The sequence below is a fragment of the Oncorhynchus tshawytscha genome, linkage group LG13 (assembly GCF_018296145.1).
Source record: "Oncorhynchus tshawytscha isolate Ot180627B linkage group LG13, Otsh_v2.0, whole genome shotgun sequence".
NCBI classification, from domain to species: domain Eukaryota; kingdom Metazoa; phylum Chordata; class Actinopteri; order Salmoniformes; family Salmonidae; genus Oncorhynchus; species Oncorhynchus tshawytscha.
In genome coordinates this window covers 25,320,407-25,346,052 of record NC_056441.1, presented here as the reverse complement: position 1 = coordinate 25,346,052, position 25,646 = coordinate 25,320,407, and the positions used below count along the sequence as shown (strand labels likewise).

General features: G+C 42.0%; 1 protein-coding gene across 2 annotated transcripts in view; it reads left to right on the top strand.

Annotated features, from left to right (window-relative positions):
• Positions 1-6,123: 6,123 nt before the first annotated feature.
• Positions 6,124-25,646, top strand: part of LOC112264597 (septin-7) — a 48,725-nt gene continuing 29,202 nt past the window's right edge. For both annotated transcript variants that reach the window (XM_042295460.1, XM_042295459.1), the window contains exons 1-4: positions 6,124-6,338; positions 6,895-6,896; positions 13,859-13,961; positions 24,204-24,310. In XM_042295460.1, coding sequence (XP_042151394.1) covers positions 6,284-6,338; positions 6,895-6,896; positions 13,859-13,961; positions 24,204-24,310 — 267 coding nt within the window. In that variant the 5' untranslated portion in view covers positions 6,124-6,283. The remainder of the gene's footprint in view (positions 6,339-6,894; positions 6,897-13,858; positions 13,962-24,203; positions 24,311-25,646) is intronic.

Sequence of the window (25,646 nt, the reverse complement as noted above, 5' to 3'; positions counted from 1 at the left end):
AGAGAGAGAGAGAGAGCGAGAGAGAGAGAGACTAAACCAATGTCCTGTTTGCTCATACAAGGGATAAAGACAAACGGAAGAAAATAAGACTCAAAAACACAGGCAATGTTTACTTACTCTTTGTGGAGGGATAGCATGGCAAAAATGTCTTTATATGTTAAGTTGTCTTAAACATGTGTAGCTATTGGTGCCAGGGCTTCACAACTCATTTGGTGTTGGATATGAGGAGGGCCTTAGCAATGCAAAGAAAAGAGTTACTTTTTCACTTGGATGGCCTATAACCCTAACTTTCCAGAATCCATGCCCATCGATGGCTTACAGGCCCTCTCTCCCGACCCACTGCACCCCCTCAAAGCGTCTAAAAAGGTATTTAATTCAGATGAAGAATGGTTATATGCGATTGTTCTTTAAAGAAGATCTGAATATGCTAATGGTTTTCCCAGGCCACCTCTGGGTCTTTAATCATACTGAAGAATGTGGAATACCCCTGGGCATCTAGGAACTATGTCTTTCCTGCAACACCTCCGGGTATCTAGAATTCATGTCTTTCCTGGAACACCCCCGGGCATCTAGGATTCATGTCTTTCCTGCAACACCTCCGGGTATCTAGAATTCATGTCTTTCCTGGAACACCCCCAGGCATCTAGGATTTATGTCTTTCCTGCAACACCTCCGGGTATCTAGAATTCATGTCTTTCCTGGAACACCCCCAGGCATCTAGGATTCATGTCTTTCCTGCAACACCCTCAGGTATCTAGGATTCATGTCTTTCCTGCAACACCCTCAGGTATCTAGGATTCATGTCTTTCCTGCAACACCCTCAGGTATCTAGGATTCATGTCTTTCCTGCAACACCCCCAGGTATCTAGGATTCATGTCTTTCCTGGAACACCCCAGGCATCTAGGATTCATGTCTTTCCTGCAACACCCTCAGGTATCTAGGATTCATGTCTTTCCTGCAACACCCCCAGGTATCTAGGATTCATGTCTTTCCTGCAACACCCCCGGGCATCTAGGATTCATTTCTTTCCTGCAACACCCCGGGCATCTAGGATTCATTTCTGTCCTGCAACACCCTTAGGTAGTATCTAGGATTCATGTCTTTCCTGGAACACCACTGGGCATCTAGGATCCATGTCTTTCCTGGAACACCACTGGGCATCTAGGATCCATGTCTTTCCTGGAACACCACTGGGCATCTAGGATCCATGTCTTTCCTGGAACACCACTGGGCATCTAGGATCCATGTCTTTCCTGGAACACCACTGGGCATCTAGGATCCATGTCTTTCCTGGAACACCCCCAGTCATCTAGGATTCATGTCTTTCCTGCAACACCCTCAGGTATCTAGGATTCATTGTCTTTCCTGGAACACCCCCGGGCATCTAGGATTCATGTCTTTCCTGCAACACCTCCGGGTATCTAGAATTCATGTCTTTCCTGGAACACCACTGGGCATCTAGGATCCATGTCTTTCCTGGAGATTTTCATGTGAACGCTGCCTGGGTCTCGTGACTCCCATAGTTAAGTTAGTCCATGGAAGGTATTGGAGCACAGGATCAGACACATCTCAGCTTACTGTAACTACAATGGTTAAATGTCACTATTATGACATACAGTATTCTAATGAGAACATGTTGACAGGATAACTATGTTGTGGTTGTGACTGTATGCTATTTGAAGTCCATGGAAGTAGTGGAGTATAACTGTATGTTACTGTTGTCACTGAATGCTCCTCAGTCATGTGCCAGCCTACTGTCGCCTGGAAGATGGCACATAAAAGAAGCCTCAGCCTTGGGGGGGATCAACGTCTTAACAGTGTATGAAGCACCAAAACTCCCACGGATAAAAATCAATAATGACAACAGGATTGTTTTATGTCCAACTCAAGGGAAACTTCAAAGCCAGCGAGGATGCTGGAACCAGGTATACAGAAGCCAACAAGCTGCTGCAGTGACAGAGACAAATGTATTCACATATAGACAAAGTGGTGTCACATGTGATGGGAACAAAACAGAGCATATTTTTCTTCCAGAAAAAACTATGTCTACGTGGAAAAACACCTGCAGGCCCCAAAACAATGCTTGTTCTCTCTCCATTAAGACTCTCATTTTGAAAAACTTGATTGGTTTTCTCATGCAGCTTTTCAAGTTGACACTTCTGAGAGATCCAGGAGGATCTTGCTTTGTTATTATGGAGGACAACAGACAAACACACCGACACACAGACACACACAAGGACACGTGTTGGAATTAACAGTGTACTGTAGGCCTATCACTCCCAGTGCCCAGTCCTCGGGCAGCAGCTTATTCAAATGAAGCTTCTCAGAAGGCATAGTGGGGTTTGATTCCCATACAGCCCTTTCTCCTGGTATAATAAGCAGGGCTATGTATATCTCGTCAACAGGACTACTGGCAGGCTCCATAGCTTCCTTAGTCATGGTCTATCTGTAGCATTTCCATACATTAAAACACTCTGTAGGATGGACACACAGACCACACACATCATAGCTACCAAAGTACCAGTTCGCTCCTGGGCAAAGACACCCACTTTCTTTCTCTCACTTTTCTTTATCTTGAGCTGGGAGCTTTCTTTCTTTAGGCTCCCTAATGAGCTATGGCTTCTATGGCTAAAGAAGACAAGCAGTGAATCTCATGGTGTTACGTCCGTCGTTAGAAGGAGACCAAGGTGCAGCGTGGTAGGTGTACATTTTTTCTTCATTTTTCAAATGACACCAAAAAACAACAAAACACGAAACGAACGTAAAGCTCTGTAGCGCTAAACAGCAACTATACAAAGACAAGATCCCACAACACAAAGGTGGAAAACAGGCTGCCTAAGTATGATTCCCAATCAGAGACAATGATAGACAGCTGCGTCTGATTGGGAACCATACCCGGCCAACAAAGAAATAGAAAACTTGAATGCCCACCCAAATCACACCCTGACCAAACCAAATAGAGAAATAAAAAGGCTCTCTAAGGTCAGGGCGTGACAAATGACTTGTATTATAATACACACAAGCACTTGCACACACACACACACCCCATGTTCATGCATGCATTACACCGATATACACGCCCACGCTAACGCCCACCACATAAATCCATATTCAGAAGAGGATACATGTTTCCTGATTTGATTTGACAATTTAAAATACATAAACATGTCACACCCGGCAACAGATATTGTACATGTTCACTAGGAAGGCAACTGCTCTAACCATCACTACACTGGCAATAGTGACATTGGTTTGTGACAAAGGAGGGTATACAGTAGAATAATTATAGACTAAGACAGTTTTGCAAGGGCAGGTACACACATGACATGAAGGACATGCATGCTCTGAATATCATTATTTCACTGACTACCAAAATTCTGTACTTCGTTAACTTAAATCTCAAAGTCAGTTTAAATAACATAGGAATGTAGCATACATTTACAACTTGCAATAAACTTGAAACTAAATAAATGAAAGGGTCCATATGAAAGAATGAATGAATGAGCAATCGCCTCTCAGTTCTCTCTCTATGAATTTTTTTACCTTGATTTAACTAGGCAAGTCAGTTAAGAACAAATTCTTATTTTCAATGACGGCCTTGTTAAAAGTGGGTTAACTGCCTTGTTCTGGGGCATAACCACAGATTTGTACCTTGTCAGCTCGGGATTCGTACTTGCAACCTTTCGGTTATTGGCCTTTCGGTTATTAGGCTACGCTGCCGCCCCAATGAGGGAATATAAACCTTATGGAAATCATATCTATATAAACATACACACACACACACACACACACACACACACACACACACACACACACACACACACACACACACACACTGTAGTTAGCATTCAGATGTTTTAGAACTACTATGTGAGTGGAGGATATTGACTGAGCTCTGCTATGAGATGGTGTAAAGGGTTTCAGAAGAGTCTGAGTCATTACAGTCATTACTGCACTTAGATCAACTGTGAATGAATGGCGATTCTCTTTATGACTCAGACATAAACAGTCCTCTACAGGAGAGCCCATTCCCAGGGCCTAGATCTGATTATAGAGACAATCCCACTGCTGTTCACTGCTATGAGAATACATACTGAATCACATGGCCGTATGGTTGCATTTGATTTCACCAACACTGACACCTTGTGGTCGTTTCATGCCATAACTAAAACTGTTTAATTGAGTGCTATATTCACTGAGAATATGTAATATGCAAAACACAGGGTGTGTCTCTCGAGGCAAATTATAATGTGTGATAATGCAAAAGAAAAATACTGTGTAGCTAACCCAATACCTTTAACAAGTAATTCCTCAATTACATCATTGGGCAGCCCTGTCATTTGTCTGTTTTCTCACAGTAATAGACTCAGACTTCTCTATAATTGGTCAGAGTATTTGTTCATTTCCATGCCACAATAATAACACATACGCAGGTGGAGCAAAGTCAGTCATTCCCCCGATCATCTCTTTCATATCAGATATGTGAAGCGACATTCTCATTCCCTCATCCCATTTCATCTCAACACAGAGGTTGTCATGTGGTTAGTTGGTGTATTCAGGGTTTCAAGGCTGTTTAGGGCTCAATGTTACAGTCCAAATTTCCTCCTCTGTGTTGGTTATGATTTTAACAAAAGCCTGAGGGACTGTGGCATCATCCCAAGGCTGCCACCAGTGTAGATAATGTGTGGGACTTAGAAGGAAGTAGGCAAGATGCTTGATCCAGTGACACTATGGTGATAGGGAAGGCATGCTATCTCGTGTGCCATAGATGTTAAGATCTCTTGGACGAAGATCCTGATGTGTTTATCGCAACGTCCTTTCAATAAAGATGGGCCAGTTTGCCTCCTGATTATGGTTTAACTTTCATACTGTAACCGCTAGGTGGCACCATAGGTCATATGATCAATCCATGAACGAATCATTCCATCATTTTGAAAAATGGTCACAGTTCCAGTCTGCTTAAGGATTGGCTCTCCCATAGGCACCAATGCATTAGCAACTGGGTCTGGTCTGTTTAGTTCATTGACTGTATATGAACCAGAAAAAAGGAGCGAGTGAGATGTCTTGCTTCCTTATCTGTCTCTGAGCACACTGCTCTGAACTTAGTCACCGTCACTAGCCGGATACCACCTGGTTACTATTGCTGTACATACAGTTGAAGTCAGAAGTTTACATACACCTTAGCCAAATACATTTAAACTCAGTTTCACAATTCCTGACATTTAATCCTAGTAAAAATTCCCTGTCTTAGGTCAGTTAGGATCACCCCTTTATTTTAAGAATGTGAAATGTCAGAATAATAGTAGAGAGAAAAAAGGCTAATTTATCATTAGGAAACCCTTTTGCAATTATGTTAGCACAGCTGAAAACTGTTGTGCTGATTAAATAAGTAACAAAACTTGCCTTCTTAAGACTAGTTGAGTATCTGGAACGTCAGCATTTGTGTGTTCAATTACAGGCTCAAAATGGCCAGAAACAAATAACTTTCTTTTGAAACTCGTCAGTATTCTTGTTCTGAGAAGGCTATTCCATGTGAGAAATTGCCAAGAAACTGAAGATCTCATACAACGATGTGTACTGCTCCCTTCACAGAACAGAGCAAACTGTCTCTAACCAGAATAGCAAGAGGAGTGGGAGGCCATGATGCACAACTGAGTAAGAGGAGAAGTAGATTAGAGTGTCTAGTTTGAGAAACAGACGCCTCACAAGTCGTCAACTGGCTGCTGGCCTTTTGTATTTCTGATCAATATGATTTTTTTTAATGCACAAAAAAATGTGATTTTCTTTCAAAAACAAGGACATTTCTAAGTGACCCCTAACTTTTGAACTGTAGTGTGTGTGTGTGTGTGTGTGTGTGTGTGTGTGTGTAAATATATATACATACACACACTTCGGACTTATTGCTCGATATTACTGCACTGTTGGAACACAAGCAATAAAACCTGATAAATATGTGTATGCAACCAATAACATTTGATTTGAGTCGGAATATATTTTATTTTGTAGTTTGTGTGGATTAATGTTATTTTTCCCTTCCCTGTATGGAATTTAGTTGCATTTTGTGATTTATTTTCACCCTTGTCCAGTTGGTGGCGACAAGACACTTGCGTGTAGTTCACCATAAAACCTCAGCGAAGACGAAGTCTTTTGGGGACTAGAGTCCTCTATCTATTTCTATGTCTCCACCACATGCAGCAGACAGTGGACATTTTTGACATTACGCGAAATAAGTTGGGTACGACCTTTACAGTTTTGTGGTCTCCCGTGAGTACGTGAAAGGGAATGTCGAACGGTGCAAGATCGGTTACTGAGGTGCATCGGAACGGCAATATTATGGGTGAGTTCTCTTACTCTGTCCGTTTTAATTCATTCGGGAACTTTTGCTATCGTTTATTTGCGTCCTAAAGAACTTTGTCAGAATTAGCTAACTAGTTACCTAGCTAGAAAAACGATAGTTAAGTTGGCTCATTGAAATACATTCACACACCGCTGGAGAATGACCGCGAGTAACGTTACTTTGGCATTTCCTTTGTTGTTTTTTCGACTGAGTGGCTTTGTTACCTGGCACACAGGCGACTAGTACAGTACCAGCAAGCGATAGCTAACATTAGCTACCTATCGTTAACATGTTGAGATGCAGTCAGAGCAGTTCATTACTGGCTAAATAATATGCTGTGTGAAGAATGTCAAATGAGTTTAGTTACTTCTTCAGATGCTAGTTGTGATAAATTGGCAACCCCAACAAAAGCGCATCATAAATAGTTTTGTTAGCTAACTAGAAACGTAACTAACGTTACCTAGTTAACTACTAGCGCAGAGAACAATTACGTTATAAAAACCTTTTACTACTAGCTAGGTAGGTTGTAATGGAATAGTTGACGTCGCTTGCTAAGCTGTGAATGGCTGCTATTCCAGAAAGTCGACGTAGCTTGCTTAGTTTCAGATGTCAGAAACTGGCAGTGTTGATCACATAACTAGTCATTAGTTAATTAAAGTGGATTGAATCAATGCGGGGGAAACCTGGAGCAAAGTTGTTATGAACCAAAACTTCCTCAAAAACACCTAGCAAGATACGTCATCATTCGTTTGTCTGTCAAAATGTCAATCAAAAACCCATCTGTTTTACTTGGATTGCAATATCTCCTTTAGAAAACGAAGTCCTGTATTGGTTCACATGAGACTGGATTAATACTGTGGTAATAATGTTGTAAATGCATGGTGGATGTTCTTACTGAGTTACTCTGCCTGTCAGTTATTCCCCTGTGGCCTGTAGCTGTAGAATCTGTCGTGAAATGGTTTGCTGTGAGTATAGAGACCGGCATTGATCCTCACCCTAGCCATTCAAACCCAACAGTCTACCTACCGACAGACCATGTGAATGTTCTCTCTAGTCCTTATGGAATGCATGCAATGTTATTACTTTATTTTGAGTAAATAAATTGTTTTCCACCTTCTCTCTCAATTGTTATTGAAGAATTGCTGTCTCTCCATTTATTGCTACTAACTTTTTGTGGGGTTTGGGAATGCCAGGATGTCTGATGACACAGCTGACTAAGACAGCCCATAGCCTGGGCAGAGTTTGTTTAGGTGCCCATAAAAGTCCCATTTTGGATTATTCCCCATCTTGGTGTAGCTTATTTGTTCACTCCCCTTCAATGATTTAAAAGCATTGGATTGGTGTGTGAAATACGGTAGACACTCAGTGGGAGAGAATGGGAATTTGGCCTCAGATGAACTGGGTATGTAGTGAAGGGAGCTTTCCATGTAGACCACTGATTGTTCTTCACCTCACTCTCAGGACTGTTTTACTCACAGACTTAACATTATTCCTAAATTACAGTTTAGTAATAAAAATGGACTGATTACAACACTAAAGCATGTGTGGCAGACACAGACAGACTGATGGAGAGCTTTACAAAACTGTTAGTCTGATAAAGAACGATCTGGGAAAATGAAGAAAGGTCGTGGGAGGGGTCAGACTTTCTGAAGTAGAGCAACATTCTCTACCGTGTATCCTCCTCTAGTATTTGCAAGATGACATCATTGTACTGTGCTAGGCCTTGCTCTGGGGTTAGCTGAATACTCCTCTTTCTAACCTCAGGCTCTCTGAGGCAGACTAGCCTCAATCCCACCACTTCTCTTCCGGCAGTTTACCAAACACCAGCAAAGAAGAATAACGCATCTACTCTGCTTGAAGGGAGCATGTAGCAATGAGAGCAGACACCTACTGTATCGAAGCATTGGCCAAGAGTGGTGGTAGGGCCTAAAGGAGGAAGCAAAGCTGCTTTCCTGGCGGTATGTAGTGGCATTTGTTAAAGCCACTGTGTAAAGGTTGAGGTGAACATCCAAGACACAGATGTCCACCACGCTGGGCCCTCTCTCCAACCTTGACAATGGTATTAGAAATATGTCATTGGTGTTGCCTTGAAAAATACCTGACTGACTTAAGTAAATTCAACAAGCTGCTTATGCCTGCTATGAGTCAGGATGTTGCAGTAGATGTAGCATATGTTTCATAAGCTGATGTTAACTTTTATGACCTTACCCTTGGACTAGTGGAAAAGTAGGGAAGGCTCTGAAGTGCACATCAAACGTTTCTCTCCTCAGTGGGAGCTAGCTAAGAGTTGAGCGTTATGATCATGATGCTGCTGTCTCAGCTATGTGCTGTGGTTGCCATGAAGTGTCTGATCAGCGACAGGCACCACTGACAGTCGTACTGTGTACGTGACAGATGCTTCTGCTCCAGAGCAGACTGACAGACATAACATCAGGAGGAAGTGGCTTGGGCGGTGATGCATGCTACATCTGTCTACTTCTACACCCCCCACACACACACACACACACCTGGCTTTTGAACATTGAAACCCTCAAAGACGATGAGCTTGAGTGAAGGCTAGGTGGGGCAGATCCTCTGTGGAAGTGGTTCGTTAATAGCCAATGAGCTGAAAAACTATCTGTCTGAAGCTGCTGGAAGGAACAGCCTCTTGCTATGAGTTGTGCTTTATCGCCAAAAATTTCTCCTCCGCTTAATAATCACTATTTTTGGCCAAACTTTCAGGGTCTGGGATAGCCTGAGTGAATGCTTAAATTCTTGCCACCCTATTGGTGGCTTTACGATTTTGGGGAGACAACATTATAGGAATCTGCTGTTTGTCAGTGTGAGGACTGACTCTAGCTACTGACTCAGGATTATCTGCCGTTCTTCAGTCTCTCCAACACTGAAAGCTGTGGGAAGAGGCCCGCGGGGCTGTCAGCCAATGAGATTACACGACTGGGTTTGTAGCCAATAGGATTTCATTTTCACATCAGTCTCTGAAATTATGTACCAACACCTCTAAACTCCTGGATTAACCAATGACAGCTCTCCTATACAGATCTAAAAAGCTGTAGGAAGTTTGAGTTAGTTGTAACTCTTCAAACTGAAGCTCAAGTGAGTTTTAGGATTGAGGATTAGGCCACTTGAATGCTAAATAGGTTGATTTGCTGAATTATAAGTATAAATTTGCTGTCTTATTGCTTTAGCCTAACTTGTTTGTCATTACAGTTGGCAAGTACATGATTTTTCTTCTCTGAACTGAGAACATTGTTTGGCTGCTGACTCCACACTCCTCTTCAGTAATGGCTGCTATCCTATTTAGGGAAAGACTCATGTGAGCTCTCATGGCACTTTACTGGCAGCCAGAGAGCTGTAAAAGAAGCTGAGGCTACAACCCCGTTCCAGACTAGACTGCTCGTAAATCTTGATTCATCTGTGTTGTTCACCCTCCGAGAGCTATATACATACATACATACCTACACACACACACACACACAAAAGGATATCTGAGACGTTTATGCATGGGTTTGACGACAAATAACCTAGCCCTATAAAACAGGTAAAATCCCTTCAAGTAGAATGAAGAAACTGAGTGAGAAAATACTTTTTCATACCTGTGGCGGATCGTATTGAATTTTTGGTGAAAGATGCAGGAACTAGCATTAACCAAGCAAACCAAGTATGCATACCACCACCAATCATCTTATCTGATTGAGTGATATAGAAAAAAAATTAATAGCAAGACCTATCAGTACACTGTAAAGGCTAGAAGTTACACAAGTAAGTTAAACTGTACCTCAGAAGCTATGCCTTTCTGACTACTAAATGAGTAGGCATATTTCTTGGTCATGATGGCACTTGCACATTGAAACGGCGTCAAAGTGAGTTAGTCCTTCTGGGCTTTTATCTGCAGGCAGACATGAATGTGTTATTCTGACATGATGAATGGTGGACTCATTTGTCTGTGTTAGCTGATTTACTGTATTTCTCATTTCTTTCCTTTATGGTGTGGTGCTCGTCCTGTTTACCGCGGACTGTGAATCATTCTGCATCTCCCCTCTTCCACCACCACCTCACTATCAACCATCCTGATTTGCACTCTCCAACTAAGCTGTAAGTATTATTGAGACTGATGGCCTAGCGTCAGTCCACTGTACCATACCTTTTAGGCTATAATATTTACTTATTTGATGATGTTAGGAGATGAGAATGTTAGATTTGGCATATGAATTCAATCGATTATCTGATGAATGATTGGGTCCATGTTGTAGGGCTGGGCGGTATACCGTATTTGACTATATTACTGGTATTGATGCACAGACAGGTTTGGGTTTATAATTTACCTTCTATAACGGTATTTGAATGTTTGGTTTGTTAAATGTGATACGCCGTGTGTAATATCCATTTTTATAGGTTACTCAGCTACTTGAGTCATCTCAATTCAAGGGGCTTTATTGGCATGGGAAACATGTTAACATTGCCAAAGCAAGTGAGGTAGATAATTTACAAAAGTGAAATAAACAATAAGAATGAACAGTAAACATTCCACTCACAGAAGTTTCAAAATAATAAAGATATTACAAATGTCATATGTATATATTTGCAGTTTTGTAACGATGTACAAATGGTTAAAGTACAAAAGGGACAATAAATAAGCATAAATATGGGTTGTGTTTGTTTTTCACTGGTTGACCTTTTCTTGTGGCAACAGGTCACATCTTGCTGCTGTGATGGCACACTGTGGTATTTCACCCAGTACATATGGGAGTTGATCAAAATCGGGTTTGTTGTCTAATTCTTTGTGGATCTGTGTAATCTGAGGGAAATATGTGTCTCAAATCTGGTCATACATTTGGCAGGAGGTTAGGAAGTGCAGCTCAGTTTCCACCTCATTTTGTGGGCAGTGTGTACATAGCCAGGTCTGCCTACGGTGGCCTTTCTCAATAGCAGGGTTATGCTCACTGAGTCTGTACATAGTCAAAGCTTTTTTCATCTCTCTCCGTCTCTCTCCATGCTGCTTTCCACACAGATCTAGCCCTGCCCCCTGTCACTCCAGGAGCACATTTGTTGTTCGTCAACCACAATACACTTAAGTTCAATCTGCATGGTCAATACAACAATGTTGATCACAACGATGCTGTTTTCACTTTACTTAATATAAATCCACTAGCGTTCTTTAATTACACTTTTAGTTTGTTTCTTACATCTGCCATCAGCTAGTTTGTCTTAGCAAGTTGCTTGTAACTAGCTATACAGCCTGGTAATACCAGTGATTTGTATAGACCTAAATCAGCATGTTTGTGCAACAGTATCTTCTAAATCAAATAGGAATACGCAAAGCATGAGTATGTTAGCTAGCTAGATGAAGTAGCTAAGAGCGAACATTCAATGTAGTCAAAGATTATAGATCCCCTAGGAAACACTTAACACTTTGTTTCCTACCCTGTCACAATAATGTATATTCTAACTATAGAATTATAATAATCATTCCATTTCCATTATTCCAACAGTTCACCTAAGTGTGTTGCTCGAAATTGCAAGTCAAATCGCAATTGCCACATTTGGTTTAAAATAACGCTTAGATTGTTTGCCCTTAACGTGCAGCCCTACCTGGCAGTGTGGAAATGATCTCAAATGAGTGCAGGAAATGGATAAATGCTAAACATTATTTTTGGTTGAATGGAACAGCATAAAACAATCAGAATGGAGAAATACCCATTGAAATCAGTTAGAATGTACACTACACATTTTTGAACTATTTTCTACATTGTAGAATAATAGTGAAGACCTCAAAACTATGAACTAACACATGGAATCATGTAGTAATAACCATGCTACAAATCAAAATATATTTGAGATTCTTCAAATAGCCACCCTTTGCCAGCTTTGCACCCTCTTGGCATTCTCTTAACCAGCTTCATCTAAAATGATTTTCCAACAGTCTTGAAGGAGTTCCCACATACGCTGAGCACTTGTTGGCAGCTTTTCCTTCATTCTGCAGTCCAACTCAGCCCAAACCATCTCAATTGGGTTGAGGCCAGGTGATCGTGGAGGCCAGGTCATCTGATGCAGCACTCCATCACTCTCCTTCTTGGTCTAATAGCCCTTACACAGCCTGGAGGTGTGTTGGGTCATTGTCCTGTTGAAAAACAAATTATTGTCCCACTAAGTCCAAACCAGATGGGATGGTGTATCGCTACAGAATGCTGTGGTTAAGTGTGCCTTGAATTCTAAACGAATCATAGACCGTGTCACCAGCAAAGCACCATCACACCACTTCCTCCATGCTTTACGGTGGGAAATACACATGTAGAGATCATCTGTTCACCCACATCTCACAAAGACACAGCGGTTGGAACCAAAAATGTCCAATTTCGATTCCAGACCAAAGGACAGATTTCCACCGGTCTAATGTCCATTGCTCGTGTTTCTTGGCGCAAGCAAGTCTCTTATTGGTGTACTGTAGTTGTGGGGTTTTTGCAGCAATTTGACCATGAAGGCCTGATTCATGCAGTCTCCTTTGAGCAGTTGATGTTGAGATGTGTCTTTTACTTGAACTCTGAAACATTTATTTGGGCTTAAATTTCTGAGGTATGTAACTCTAAGGAACATATCTTCTGCAGCAGAGGTAACTCTGGGTCTTCCTTTCCTGTGGCGGTCCTCATGAGAGCCAGTTTCATCATAGCGCTTGATGATTTTTTTTGCCACTACACTTGGAAGAAACTTTCAAGGTTATTGAAATGTTGCGGATTGACTGACCTTCATGTATTAAAGTAATGATTGACTGTCATTTTTCTTTTCTTATTTGAGCTGTTCTTACCATAACATGGACTTGGTCTTTTCCCAAATAGGGCCATCTTCCGTATACCACCCCTACCATGTCACAACACAACTGATGGCTCAAATGCATTAAGAAGGAAAGAAATTCCACAAATGAACTTTCAACGTGGCACACCTGTTAATTGAAATGCATTCCAGGTGATTACCTCATGAAATTGTTTGAGAGAATGCCATGAGTGCGCAAAGCTGTCAAGGCAAAGGGTGGCTACTTTTAAGAATCTCAAATGTAAACTATATTTGGATTTGTTTAACACCTTTTTTTGGTTACTACATAATTCCATGTGTTATTTCATAGTTTTAATGTCTTCACTATTATTCTCCAATGTAGAAAATAGTAAAATAAAGAAAAACCCTTGCATGAGTAGGTGTTCTAAAACTTTTGACCGGTAGTGTATGTGTTGCCACCGTAGGGTCACCCACTAAAGCAAATTTACAACTTTTATTATTAAAAAACATAATAGTCACACCGTAATTATCATTTTAAATACAATGATATGATATTTTGTCCATATCGCTCAGCCCTAACATGTTGCTATTTTTTGATATCCTGTACCTGTCAATTCATTAACTTTTAAACAGTTTTTTTTATAGGCCAGTGATATCATAGCTACTGTGGCGAAGTCAACAGTATATCCAGTCTTTAGCGTTGTTACCTGCCCGGACAGTTGGGAAGAGCATTCATGTTTGGTTTTTGTTTACAGCAAGAGAAGCTCCTGGAAGGTTATGTGGGCTTTGCCAATCTCCCAAACCAAGTGTACAGAAAGTCCGTCAAGAGAGGCTTCGAGTTCACTCTCATGGTCGTGGGTGAGTAGAGATATTTGCACCTCATTTTATGTCCTTTTTTCTAAATAAGACCCCACAGATCAGAAAAAAATGACCTGTTATTTATCTGGGAAAACAGATGGAGGATTTACTGCTGTGTAAAAAGCTGTTTGCATATTACTTTATGAATCAGCGAAATATGCATGAAAATTGCCGTTAGAGGCTCCACTGCGTCCCAAATAGCACCCTATTCCCTCTGTATTGCACTACTTTTGACCAGAGTGTGTAGTATGTGGGGAATAGGGTGCCATCTGGGATGCAGTCCCTGTTTGAATGATGTGGACACATCTGTGTAAGAAATGTATGTGGATATGTAATATAGCCTACATATGGCTGTCTGCCATAGATGTTCATGCTTCCAGTCCAGCAGTATTACATTTCAGTCAGGAACTTTATCATGCCACAGTGCTGGCAGTTGGCTGTTAAAATGCATAAGCAATGCTTTCTCTTGAGTTAGGATAACTTGCCTTGCACGTAAAGCGGGACTCAAAGAAACCATATTTTAAACAAATGTGCTTCAGCAATGGAGGCTAGTCAGGGTTTATTTCCTCCATGATGTGTGTTTGTGTGTGAGTGTGGTGTGCCTTTTGGATTGTGGGTGGGAGGTTTCCTGTAATTCCATTCATGCAGCCAAAGTTGGAGCCTGAACAGCTGAAGGGAGAGCGGGATAGAGGGAAAGAGAGAGACGGAGGATGCAGGCACCATTACATCCCTGCCATTCTCCACTCCACTGTTCTCTCTGTTCCATAAGTCTTGGCCAGAGTACAGTGCAAACTGGCTCTAACCAGAATAGAAAGAGGAGTAGGAGGCCCCAGTGCACAACTGAGCAAGAGGACAAGTACATTAGAGTGTCTAGTTTGAGAAACAGATGCCTCACAAGTCCTCAACTGGCAGCTTCATTGAATAGTACCCGCAAAACACCAGTCTCGACGTCAACAGTGAAGAGGCGGCTCAGGGAACCAGTTTGGATTGTTCTGTGTAGGAAGCAGTACACAACGCTGTACCAGATATTCAGTTTCTTGGCAATTTCTCGCATGGAATTGCCTTCATTTCTCAGAACAAGAATAGACTGACGAGTTTCAGAAGAAGGTTCTTTGTTTCTGGCCATTTTGAGCCTGTAATCGAATCCACAAATGCAGATGCTCCAGATACAAGGTGAACTGAGTCAGGTTTGTAGGCCTCCTTGCTCGCACACACTTTTTCAGTTCTGCCCACAAATACTCTATAGGATTGAGGTCAGGGCTTTGTGATTGCCACTCCAATACCTTGACTTTGTTGTCCTTAAGCCATTTTGCCACAACTTTGGAAGTATGCTTGGCGCATTGTCCATTTAGTAGACCCATTTGCGACCAAGCTTTAACTTCCTGACTGATGTCTTGAGATGTTGCTTCAATATATCCACACAATTTCCCCCGCTCATGATGCCATCTATTTTGTGAAGTGCACCAGTTCCTCCTGCAGCAAAGCACCCCCACAACATGATGCTGCCACCCCCGTGCTTCACGTTTGGGATAGTGTTCTTCGGCTTGCAAGCCTCCCCCTTTTTCCTCCAAAGAACATTTCTCCAAAAAGTACAAGCCTTGTCCCCATGTGCAGTTGCAAACTTTAGTTTGGCTTTTTTATTGAGGTTTTGCAGTAGTTGTTTCTTCCTTGCTGAGCAGCCTTTCAGGTTATGTCAATATAGGACTCGTTTTAATGTGGATATAGATACTTTTGTACCTGTTTCATCCAGCATCTTCACAAGGTCCTTTGTTGTTATGCTGGGATTGATTTGCACTTTTCGCACCAAAGTACGTTCATCTCTAGGAGACAGAACGCGTCTCCTTCCTGAGCGGTATGGCGGCTGCGTGGTCCCATGGTGTTTATACTTGCGTACTATTGTTTGTGAACGTGGTACCTTCAGGCGTTTTGGAAATTGCTCCCAAGAATGAACCAGACTTGTGGAGGTCTACAATTTTTTGTTCTGAGGTCTTGGCTGATTTTTGTTTTGATTTTCCCATGATGTCAAGAAAAGAGGCATTGAATTTGAAGGTAAACCTTGAAATACATCCACAGGTACACCTCCAATTGACTCATGATGTCAATTAGCCTGTCAGAAACTTCTAAAGCCATGACATAATTTTCTGGAATTTTCCAAGCTGTTTAAAGGCATAGTCACCTTAGTGTATGTAAACATCTGACCCACTGGAAATGTGATAAAGTGAAATAATCAGTATAAACAATTGTTGGAAAAATTACTTGTCATGTAAAGTAGATGTCCTAAACGACTAGCCAAAACTATAGTTTGTTAACAAGAAATTTGTGGAGTGGTTGAAAAATGAGTTTTAATGACTCCAAGCTTCCAACTTTGAATATAACTAAGATGTTTCGTGCAGAATTTCTCAAGTGAAAAAAAAATGTTGAATGACGACAAACATTTAATTGAAGAATCCCATCCGTAGTTCCCACTCCAAGGAGTAGCACTGTTGACCAATCACAACGAATGTTCGTAGATTGGGCGTAAAGCAAACTTTTGTATACCATCCACTGTGGCAGGTAGATTAAAAATAAAGAATCTACCAGCCCAAATATTTTTGTGTTCTGTAAATACACAAAGAAATACAAACTGAGCATGCTTAAGAATTTTTCTAAAACAACACATGTATTACTAGTCTGAAGTAATGTGGTATATTGCTCAATTTAAGATTCTGTGACCCTGAGTATTTAAAAATAAATACCAGAAACAAAAAGTTTAGTTGCCCTAGGGTTGTACATTTTGGGGAATATTCAGAGTGGACACTTTAAGTGGAAATTAGCGGGAATACAGTGGCACCTCTCTTTCTGCATAAATTGGTCATAATCTGATCTTCATCTTGGTCACAACCATCAGTCTGATTTAATCTAACACACAAACAATTATACGTTTTATGTCTTTATTGAACACACTGAACCCTTGGATTTAATAACCGGTTGACCCTCCTTTGGCAGCAAAAACCTCAACCAAATGTTTTCTATAGTTGCGGATCAGACCTGCACAACGGTCAGGAGGAATTTTGGACCATTCCTTTTTACAAAATTATTTCAGTTTAGTAATATTCTTGGGATGTCTGGTGTGAACCAATCTCGAGGTCTTATCACAGCATCTCAATGGGGTTGAGGTCAGGACTCTGACAGGCCTTCTGGGGTGGCCCAATTTTCTTCTTTTGAAGCCATTCTGTTGATTTACTTCTGTGTTTTGGGTCGTTGTCCTGTTGCATCAAGTGGTGGACAGATAGCCTAACATTCTCCTGCAAAATGTCTTGATAAACATGGGTATTCATTTTTCAAACCATGATGCTACCTCCACCATACTTTACAATTGTGATTAGGTTTGGATGTTGGTGTGTTGTTCCTATTTTTCTCCACACATAGTGTTGTGTGTGTTCCAAACAACTTTACTTTAGTTTAATCTGCCCACAGAATATTTTGCCAGTAGCGCTGTGGAACATCCAGGTGCTCTTTTGTGAACTGCAGACGTGCAGCAATGTTGTTGTTTTTTGGACAGCAGTGGCTACTTCCGTGGTGTCCTCCCATCAACAGAGATGTTAGCATGTTCTAGAGATTTCTGTAAGTCTTTAGCTGACGCTCTAGGATTCTTCTTAACCTCATTGAGCCTTCCTGCACTGTGCTCTTGCAGTCAACTTTGCTGGACGGCCACTCCTAGGGAGAGTAGCAACAGTGCTGAACTTTCTCAATAATAGACCATTTGTATTACCGTGGACTGATGAACATCAAGGCTTTTAGAGATACTTTTGTAACCCTTTCCAGCTTTATGCAAGTCAACAATTCTTAATCTTAGGTCTTCTAAGATCTTTCGTTCGAGGCATGGTTTACATCAGCCAATGCTTAATGTGAATAGCAAAATCAGTGTTGTTTTTTTTTATATTGCAGGGCAGCTCCAACCAACGTCTCCAATGTCGTCTCATTGATTGGACTCCAGGGTAGGAGACTCCTGACCCCAATTAGCTGTTGGAGAAGTCATTAGCCTAGGGGTTCACATACTTTTCCCAACCTACACTGTGAATGTTTTTAAATTATGCATTCAATATAGACAAATACCATTTTGTGTGTTATTAGTTTAAGCATATTGTTTGTCTATTGTTGTGACTTAGATCAAGATCAGATTACATTTATTGACCAATTTATGCAGAAATCCAGGTATTTCCAAACATACTTTTTCTTGCAACTGTATATGGGAATTAACGGAAAAATATGCAAATTAATATTAATACCATTTAAATGTAGATTTTTACATTGGAAATATTATATTTGCCATATCATATGGAGACAGAAACATAAACCTTGTACCTTAATAATAATAATAATAATATGATTAAATCTTTCCAATAGAAATATATATATTTTTATTTAGTTACGAATTGACCTTTTTAATTAAATGAGATGACTCTTCACATGGGATGATCTTCACTGTCACTTTCCAACCTTGTTGAGGATGGCTTGTTGTCAGGCTCAAAAAGCCAAACATTTGCCCTGATGGCCACCAATTTTTCAACCCTTGTGTTGGTCAGCCTGTTGCGTGCTGAGGTGGCTGATGTTGGTGGGATTTGGAGGATGATGGAGACAACAGGGGAAAGAGCCTCAGATCCACAAAGTCCCTTCCACCAGGTGGCTGATGAGATATGTTGGCAAGACTGCCATATTGCAGCTCCATCCCAAAGCCCTTGCTTGGAAGTGTACCAAGAACCTTGCCCTCATCCAGGCCAATGTGGCGAGATACGGGAGTGATGAAGCATAGGCCTTGTTGATCTCTGCACCAGACAGGATGCTCTTGCCAGCATACTTGGGGTCCAACATGTACTCTACACACTTCACACTTTTTGATGCATTTCAGAACTGCTGTTTCCTCTGCTTGGAGCAACAGTGAAGTGTGCAGGGCAGTACGGATTTCTTCTCTTACATCTGAAAGCAGAGTCTGAACATCAGACAGGATGGCATTGTCTCCCTCAATCTGTGCATAGGTTTAGGTTTCAGGCTGCTTACCACTCTCTCCCAAAATAAATAATCCAGGAGGATCCTCTTGATGCGGCTGTCCATATCGACAGACTGTGATAAGGCCATTTCTTTGAGAGACACCTTCCCCTCCAGGAGACTGTCAAACATGATGACAACACCACCCAACGGGTTTTGCTGGGCAGCTTCAATGTGGTGCTCTTATTCTTCTCACTTTGCTTGGTGAGGTAGATTGCTGCTACAACTTGATGACCCTTCACATACCTAACCATTTCCTTGGCTCTCTTGTAGAGTGTATCCCTTGTTTTCAGTGCCATGATGTCCTTGAGGAGCAGATTAATCTGTCTGATTCATCATTTTCACCTCAAATAGAAGTAGAGGGACTTTTGTCAGAGGTTGCTTGTTGTGTGCGCTGAGGGAACTTTATGCACTTTGCCAGATGATTCTGCATCTTTGTTGCATTCTTCACATATGATTTGGCACAGTATTTGCAAATGTACACATCATTTCCTTCTACATTAGCTGCAGTGAAATGTCTCCACACGTCAGATAGTGCCGTGGCATTTTCCTGTAAAGATTTGATAGAAAGTGTAAAAAAACAACAACAAAAAAAAAATACAATTCCATGTACAGATAAATATTTAAGCAGTTAGATTAAACAACTCCTTTGTAAGATAACTGTCTTAAAATGAAAGATGTATGGAAACAGGTGAATTAACACTCCTCAGTTAGCAGGCTCAAGCAAGCTAAAACCCACATGGTAGCAAAAAACTAACTTGCAGAAATTGTTAACAAGTTAGAATTTATTTAAACACACTTTGCTGTAGGCTACTATTTACTAGGTAACAAAAAATCATGCATGTGATATAAAAACTATTCACCCCACCCAGTATTGTAATCAAAATTTATCAGAAAGCATGTAGTCCTTGGCTCAGACAATGTAGTAGTGTGGGCTCAATAGCATCTCATTAGTGAGCAAAATCTTGAGAATCAGCTGTACATGTGATGGAAGAATGCACTGTGTACATGTACTGCTGTACATGTACTGTGCATGCAGAGGGTTGATTGAATTGGGGATAGTTTAACCAAAATATGCCACAAGACCTAGAATTGCCTTGTGTATCCCACAAAAAAGGTTCACTGTTAACTTTTTTCCAGAAATTTACTGTAAAGTTTCTGACCCTCAGCTGCTCTTTTTAAGACTACCTTGGTAACAGGGCCACTTGGGTCATCACATGTGCCTGTGAGAATGTCTAGTAGAGGTCAACAATGTCCCCTTTTTCTAGCATTGGGAACAAACTCAAACATTGAAAAGCAACCTAGCTTTTGAACAAAACAATGTAAATAGCCAAGAAACATGAGGACAATATCTCACTTTAGTAGACTTTCCAGTAAATCAGGGCACCTTTTATGACTGTGCGCATTGCTTCTAAAAACTGATCTTTCAGCAGTGGTGGAAAAAGTACCCAATTGTCATACTTGAGTAAAAGTAAATATATACTTTTTTAAAATTGAAAATAACTCAAGTTAAAGTCACCCAGTAAAATACTACTTGAGTAAAAAAGTATTTGGTTTTAAATATACTTAAGTATCAAAAGTAAATGTAATTGCTAAAATGTACTTATTTCAAATTCCTTATGTTACGCGAACGGCACAATTTTCTACATTTATTTTATTTTATTTTAAATTTAAGGATAGCCAGGGGCACTCTCGAGCACTCCGACATAAGTTACAAACGAAGCATTTGTGTTTAGTGAGTCCACCAGAATGGTGGCAATAAGGATGACCGGGGATGTTGTTTTGATAAGTGCATGAATTTGCCCATTATTCTGTCCTGCTAGCTATTCAAAACATAACATACTTTTGGGTGTCAGTGAAAATGCATGGAGTAAAATGTACATAATTTTCTTTAGGAATGTATTGAAGTAAAAGTAGTCAAAAATATTAAAAGGAAAGTACAGATACCCCAAAAAACTACTTAAGTAGTTTTACTAAAGTACTTTTCAGCACTGTCCTCCAGACAGGCAGTGTTGCTGGGCAAGGTGGGATAGCTATAACTTTAGGATTCAAATTTATTTGTGCATTACCAGATATTAAACAAAATGGCAGAAATACTTTGAAAACAACTATAAATTATAGCTCTCACTTGTGCCCATACTTGACCATTTTGATTAAATTCTCACACCAGGAGAGTTACCACACGCCAACGTGGCTGGTGAATTCAACATTCTTACCCGGCGGTGCCAAAATCTACCCACGTTTGGCATGTGGCGGGTGTTTTATTTTAGGCCCTGGGCGTACTTTCGCTACCAAACTTCGACAGCCCAAAAATGAAAATGGAACCCTGCCAAACACCTAAATTAACAAAAACGTCTCAACTTTGTCTTAATATATGCTCAAACTGTTTCAACTTGGAAGCAAAGCGTTCGAAAGGCGAAAAGCTCTCTTGGTCAGAACTGATTGTCGGCAGCCAAGTTAGTGACAGTGGGCTGCAGCAGTCGGACGTTTGCGTCAGTCTATAAAAGTAAATATTTGCCAATGATTTACCGCGTTTGCCCAGGATTGACCTTGATCTTGGCTAGAATGGCTACCGCAGCAAACCCTAGTTCAGCTCATTGTGCCTCGGTTACATACTTTTTAATGCATTTCGGATTTGATCTTCTCTGGAAACTATGTCCCTCACATAAACACGTAGGATTTCAGGGTTTTGACTCGCTCTCTGACTTTCTAAAGGAAATTGATGCGTTCGCCACAAGATATTTAAAGATTGTCACGTGGTAGCCAGATGTTTTTATAGTCATTTTTTTATGTATTCCGTATTTGAAGGGGAAATAACCCCTTTTTCAATACACACACACACACACCACACACACACACACACACACTTTACCTGCACGTTAAATACAGTGAAAGCAGAATGTTAACCTCAGCCAGTTGCTACTGTCCCCCTCCTAACAGAACAGAACCACTCTTCATTTCACCAGTCGGTGCACTATTTCCTGCCCCATGTCACTGCAGTAGAAGGCAGCACTGTCAAATGAACTGTCTCCCCTCTCAAATACAAACTTTTTCCTGCTTCCCCCTTCTAGCCCCAGCTAGCCCCTCATCTCCTTGCATGCAGAGCAGTGTAAAGCTCCTCTGAATAAGCCCCCATGGTTTACACAGCTGCTGAAAATTTCCTTTAAAGGAAGTGTGCTGCTGGCTGGGCTGGTCACTGACCGAGTAGGGCCACTGGCAGGGATGGGCCAGGCAAGACTGCACCGAGAGAGGGCCATGGTCATGCTCTGGTCTGGTGGAACTTATGAATTCTACTTTCTAGGACGGGTCACATAAACCAGCTTAGCTTCCGTTTCTAGCTGTATGACCCTGAGACTGACCCTTCACCTACTACTGTTAACGGAAGTTTGGTCTGGCTCCATATTCCCAGTAGCATCCATACCAGTGCTGATGATGCCATCCCAGTGTAGGGAGATCCCTTCCCAGTCCCCAGCTACAGGCCTGTACTACCAGTGTAGGGAGATCCCTTCCCAGTCCCCAGCTACAGGCCTGTACTACCAGTGTAGGGAGATCCCTTCCCAGTCCCCAGCTACAGGCCTGTACTACCAGTGTAGGGAGATCCCTTCCCAGGCCCCAGCTACAGGCCTGTACTACCAGTGTAGGGAGATCCCTTCCCAGGCCCCAGCTACAGGCCTGTACTACCAGTGTAGGGAGATCCCTTCCCAGGCCCCAGCTATAGCCCAGTATAGGGATATCCCCCATTATCATTTCCATGACATAAGGATTTAAGAGGCCTCTCTCTCTGCTAACATTCTGCAACTCCAGCTCTGAATAACCTACATCAGCTCTTATATCCCTCCCTCACCCTTTTCCCCTTCCTTTCTTCATCTCTCCCTCTCCTGCAAAGAAGCAAACCCGGCTCTGTAGTCTGACTAGCCAACTGGTTCGCTGGCATCCCGCCATCCTTCTTTCTCCTCCCGCCATCCCTCGCATTCCCTTCCTGCCCTCTATTCCTCACTCCATACTCCCAGGAAGAGAGATGTGTAATGTTGTGACCAGAGCTAAGCTTCCTCTGCTCATCATTGCTGCTGCTTCGGACTCTGTATCTGGACCAGCTTTACATACATTGAGTGCTGAATCCCAACTCACTGTATCCGCTTGAGCCTGCCATTCTGTCAGCTTATAGTTTCCCTCATGCAAGCTGCCATTTTTTTAAGACAGGCGTATTTCAGTTTGCTGTTTTCACAAGACCACAACCCGCCCCTTCACCACCCAGCTCTCAGCGAGAGGAGTAGGCCCTAAATCCTGTCTTGCATCCTGAAGAAATACCCACATGGATGATCATATCCACCTCATTCCTCATAGCAGCCTGACCGCTAAAACATTTCCATTGTGAGGTCAGTGTGGCTCTAGCCCTGGCTGGAAACATTTACCGTGTGTAGAGAACCTCTTTCGAAAAGGTTTGAGGGAGAAAGAGGGCTCTCCTTTTGTGTGGTGCACACAAAGCGTTTAGTAGCTGGTTAATTGGCAGTAGTGAGTGGTGGATCGATGCTGGGCTGAACAGCACGGTCGATGCGCACACACACAGCAGTGAGCTGCGGTTCTCTGTGCCAGCCCAGCATGTGTCTCCAGCCACGCCCCGTTCCATCACACTGTTCCCTTTGTTCAGCCTCTCTCATTGGCCCCCCGTCCCTACGCCAACCGTTGCTATGTATACTTTTGATGGTGTTGCGTTACCTAGAGCCACCTGGGATTGTTCTCTGAAAATCTGAATCTTTCCATGAGAGATTATTGAGCTGCTATTTTATCCAAGACAAATTTCCTAAATTAGTTTGTGGTGAGACGGTCGCTGTAAAGGTATGATGACTATGCCAGCCTTTTAGGCTTTCCTTATCATAGTCCCTGATTTAGATTCCTGAAATGCAGACAGGAAAATAATTTGACTTGGGAAGAAAGATATTCAGCCCCACTCGTCCTCGCCTGTCTCTCTCCATCTCATGTTAAAGCTTGTCACTTCTCTTGAGGCAGCTCAGATGGATTGATTTCCTGTTTGAAAAAGCTTGAATGTGAAACATTTTAAAGAATTCTAAACATTGTGCAGGGCTTAGGACTACATCTAGAGATGCCATGTTGCGACTGTCTAACAAAGATTAGAAAGACCAGTACAGTGTGAAATACACCTCTTGAAATGAATCTCTCCCTTTCTCTCCCTCGCTCTCCCCCCACCTCTTTCTCTAGGTGAATCTGGTTTGGGGAAGTCTACACTGATCAACTCCCTCTTCCTGACAGACTTGTATTCACCTGAATACCCTGGACCCTCCCACAGAATCAAGAAGACAGTACAGGTAAAGACTACGATACCCTATTGAATTGGTTTATTTGAATGGGAACAGATAGAAACACAATGAATAAAGGATCATCTGATGTGCTTGTTGCACCATAGCTGGAGCTCATTGTCATCACCCTACTTCTTTCTCTCTTGGAATACACTATCATACTTCTGTCCCTTTTGTAACCTTAAACAAATGAGTAGGCTCACCCCTTCCCCTCCCTTTTAACAGGAAATCGCCTTTTTATTTTCCCAAAGGAGTGAAATATTTCAGTTCACTCGCCACATTAAACAAGCTGTTTCCCCAATCTGTTGCTTTAGGTGCAGGGTGATAGCTAGGTAATGTGTCTCCATCCTGTCTGACTACCCATAAGTCCCTCTGTTGGCCACAGAACTGCCCTCCTAGTCTGGTATATTATCTGATGTTGAGGCACTCTGCCAAGTCAGCCGTATTTATTAATGCTGGAGCCTAAAGGAATTCATACCAGTAGGTTTGGCCATAATCTGTCTGACGCAGCGCTGGGTCATGTTCAGCCATGACATAGTAGATCCTTGTTTCGGACCATTTTCTTCTATCTGAAAGCTCCTTCATTTTCCGTTGTAAAACATTTTGCTACTGTGTGCCCTAATGAACACGGCCCTGTAATAGATGTTTCTCTGGGCTCTACTTGAATCATTTAACCCTGACATTGGGCTGGTTAACTGCTGGTGCCCCAGGCTGTGGTATCACAGGTGTGCCACAGCCAGCTCCCACCCAGTCCTTTTGTGTTGTTTTGGGTTATTGATGTCACAGCCCTGGCCCTCCCTCTATTACATCCCGGCTCTCTGACATGCTGCTGGTGAGGCTTCAGGCCACTCTTAAGAGTAGATGCACTGACAGGATAACCTGTTACCACCACTGCCCTGTCGTCTGTCTATGAATAGCAAGACACCTGCAACCAGTTTATCTACTTAGACTAGGAGGAATGTCTAGCACTGCTGAAACCATACAGAATATCAGGTGTGGGCGACTGACTCATCGACTGGGAAAAGCAACTGTGTGCAAAACAAATAGCAACAGGGAGTTTTTGGCTGGAATAGAGAACTAGTACTTGACTGGAGTCATGCTCCTCTCCGTGGGTGTACTGACTACTGAGCCAGAAGTTAATGTTCCGGTCAGGGGAAGTGCACTAACTGGGCCCCGCTGCCTGATGGCCGCTGCTGTTACACTAGCCAGAGGCGCACGCGCACACACACACACACACACACACACACACACACACACAGAGCTGTAAAGGTGCAGAGCCAGGGGTTGACGTATTTGTTTTCTAGTCTGCAAGGAGGAAATTAGTCCACGCTGATGATGGATGAGC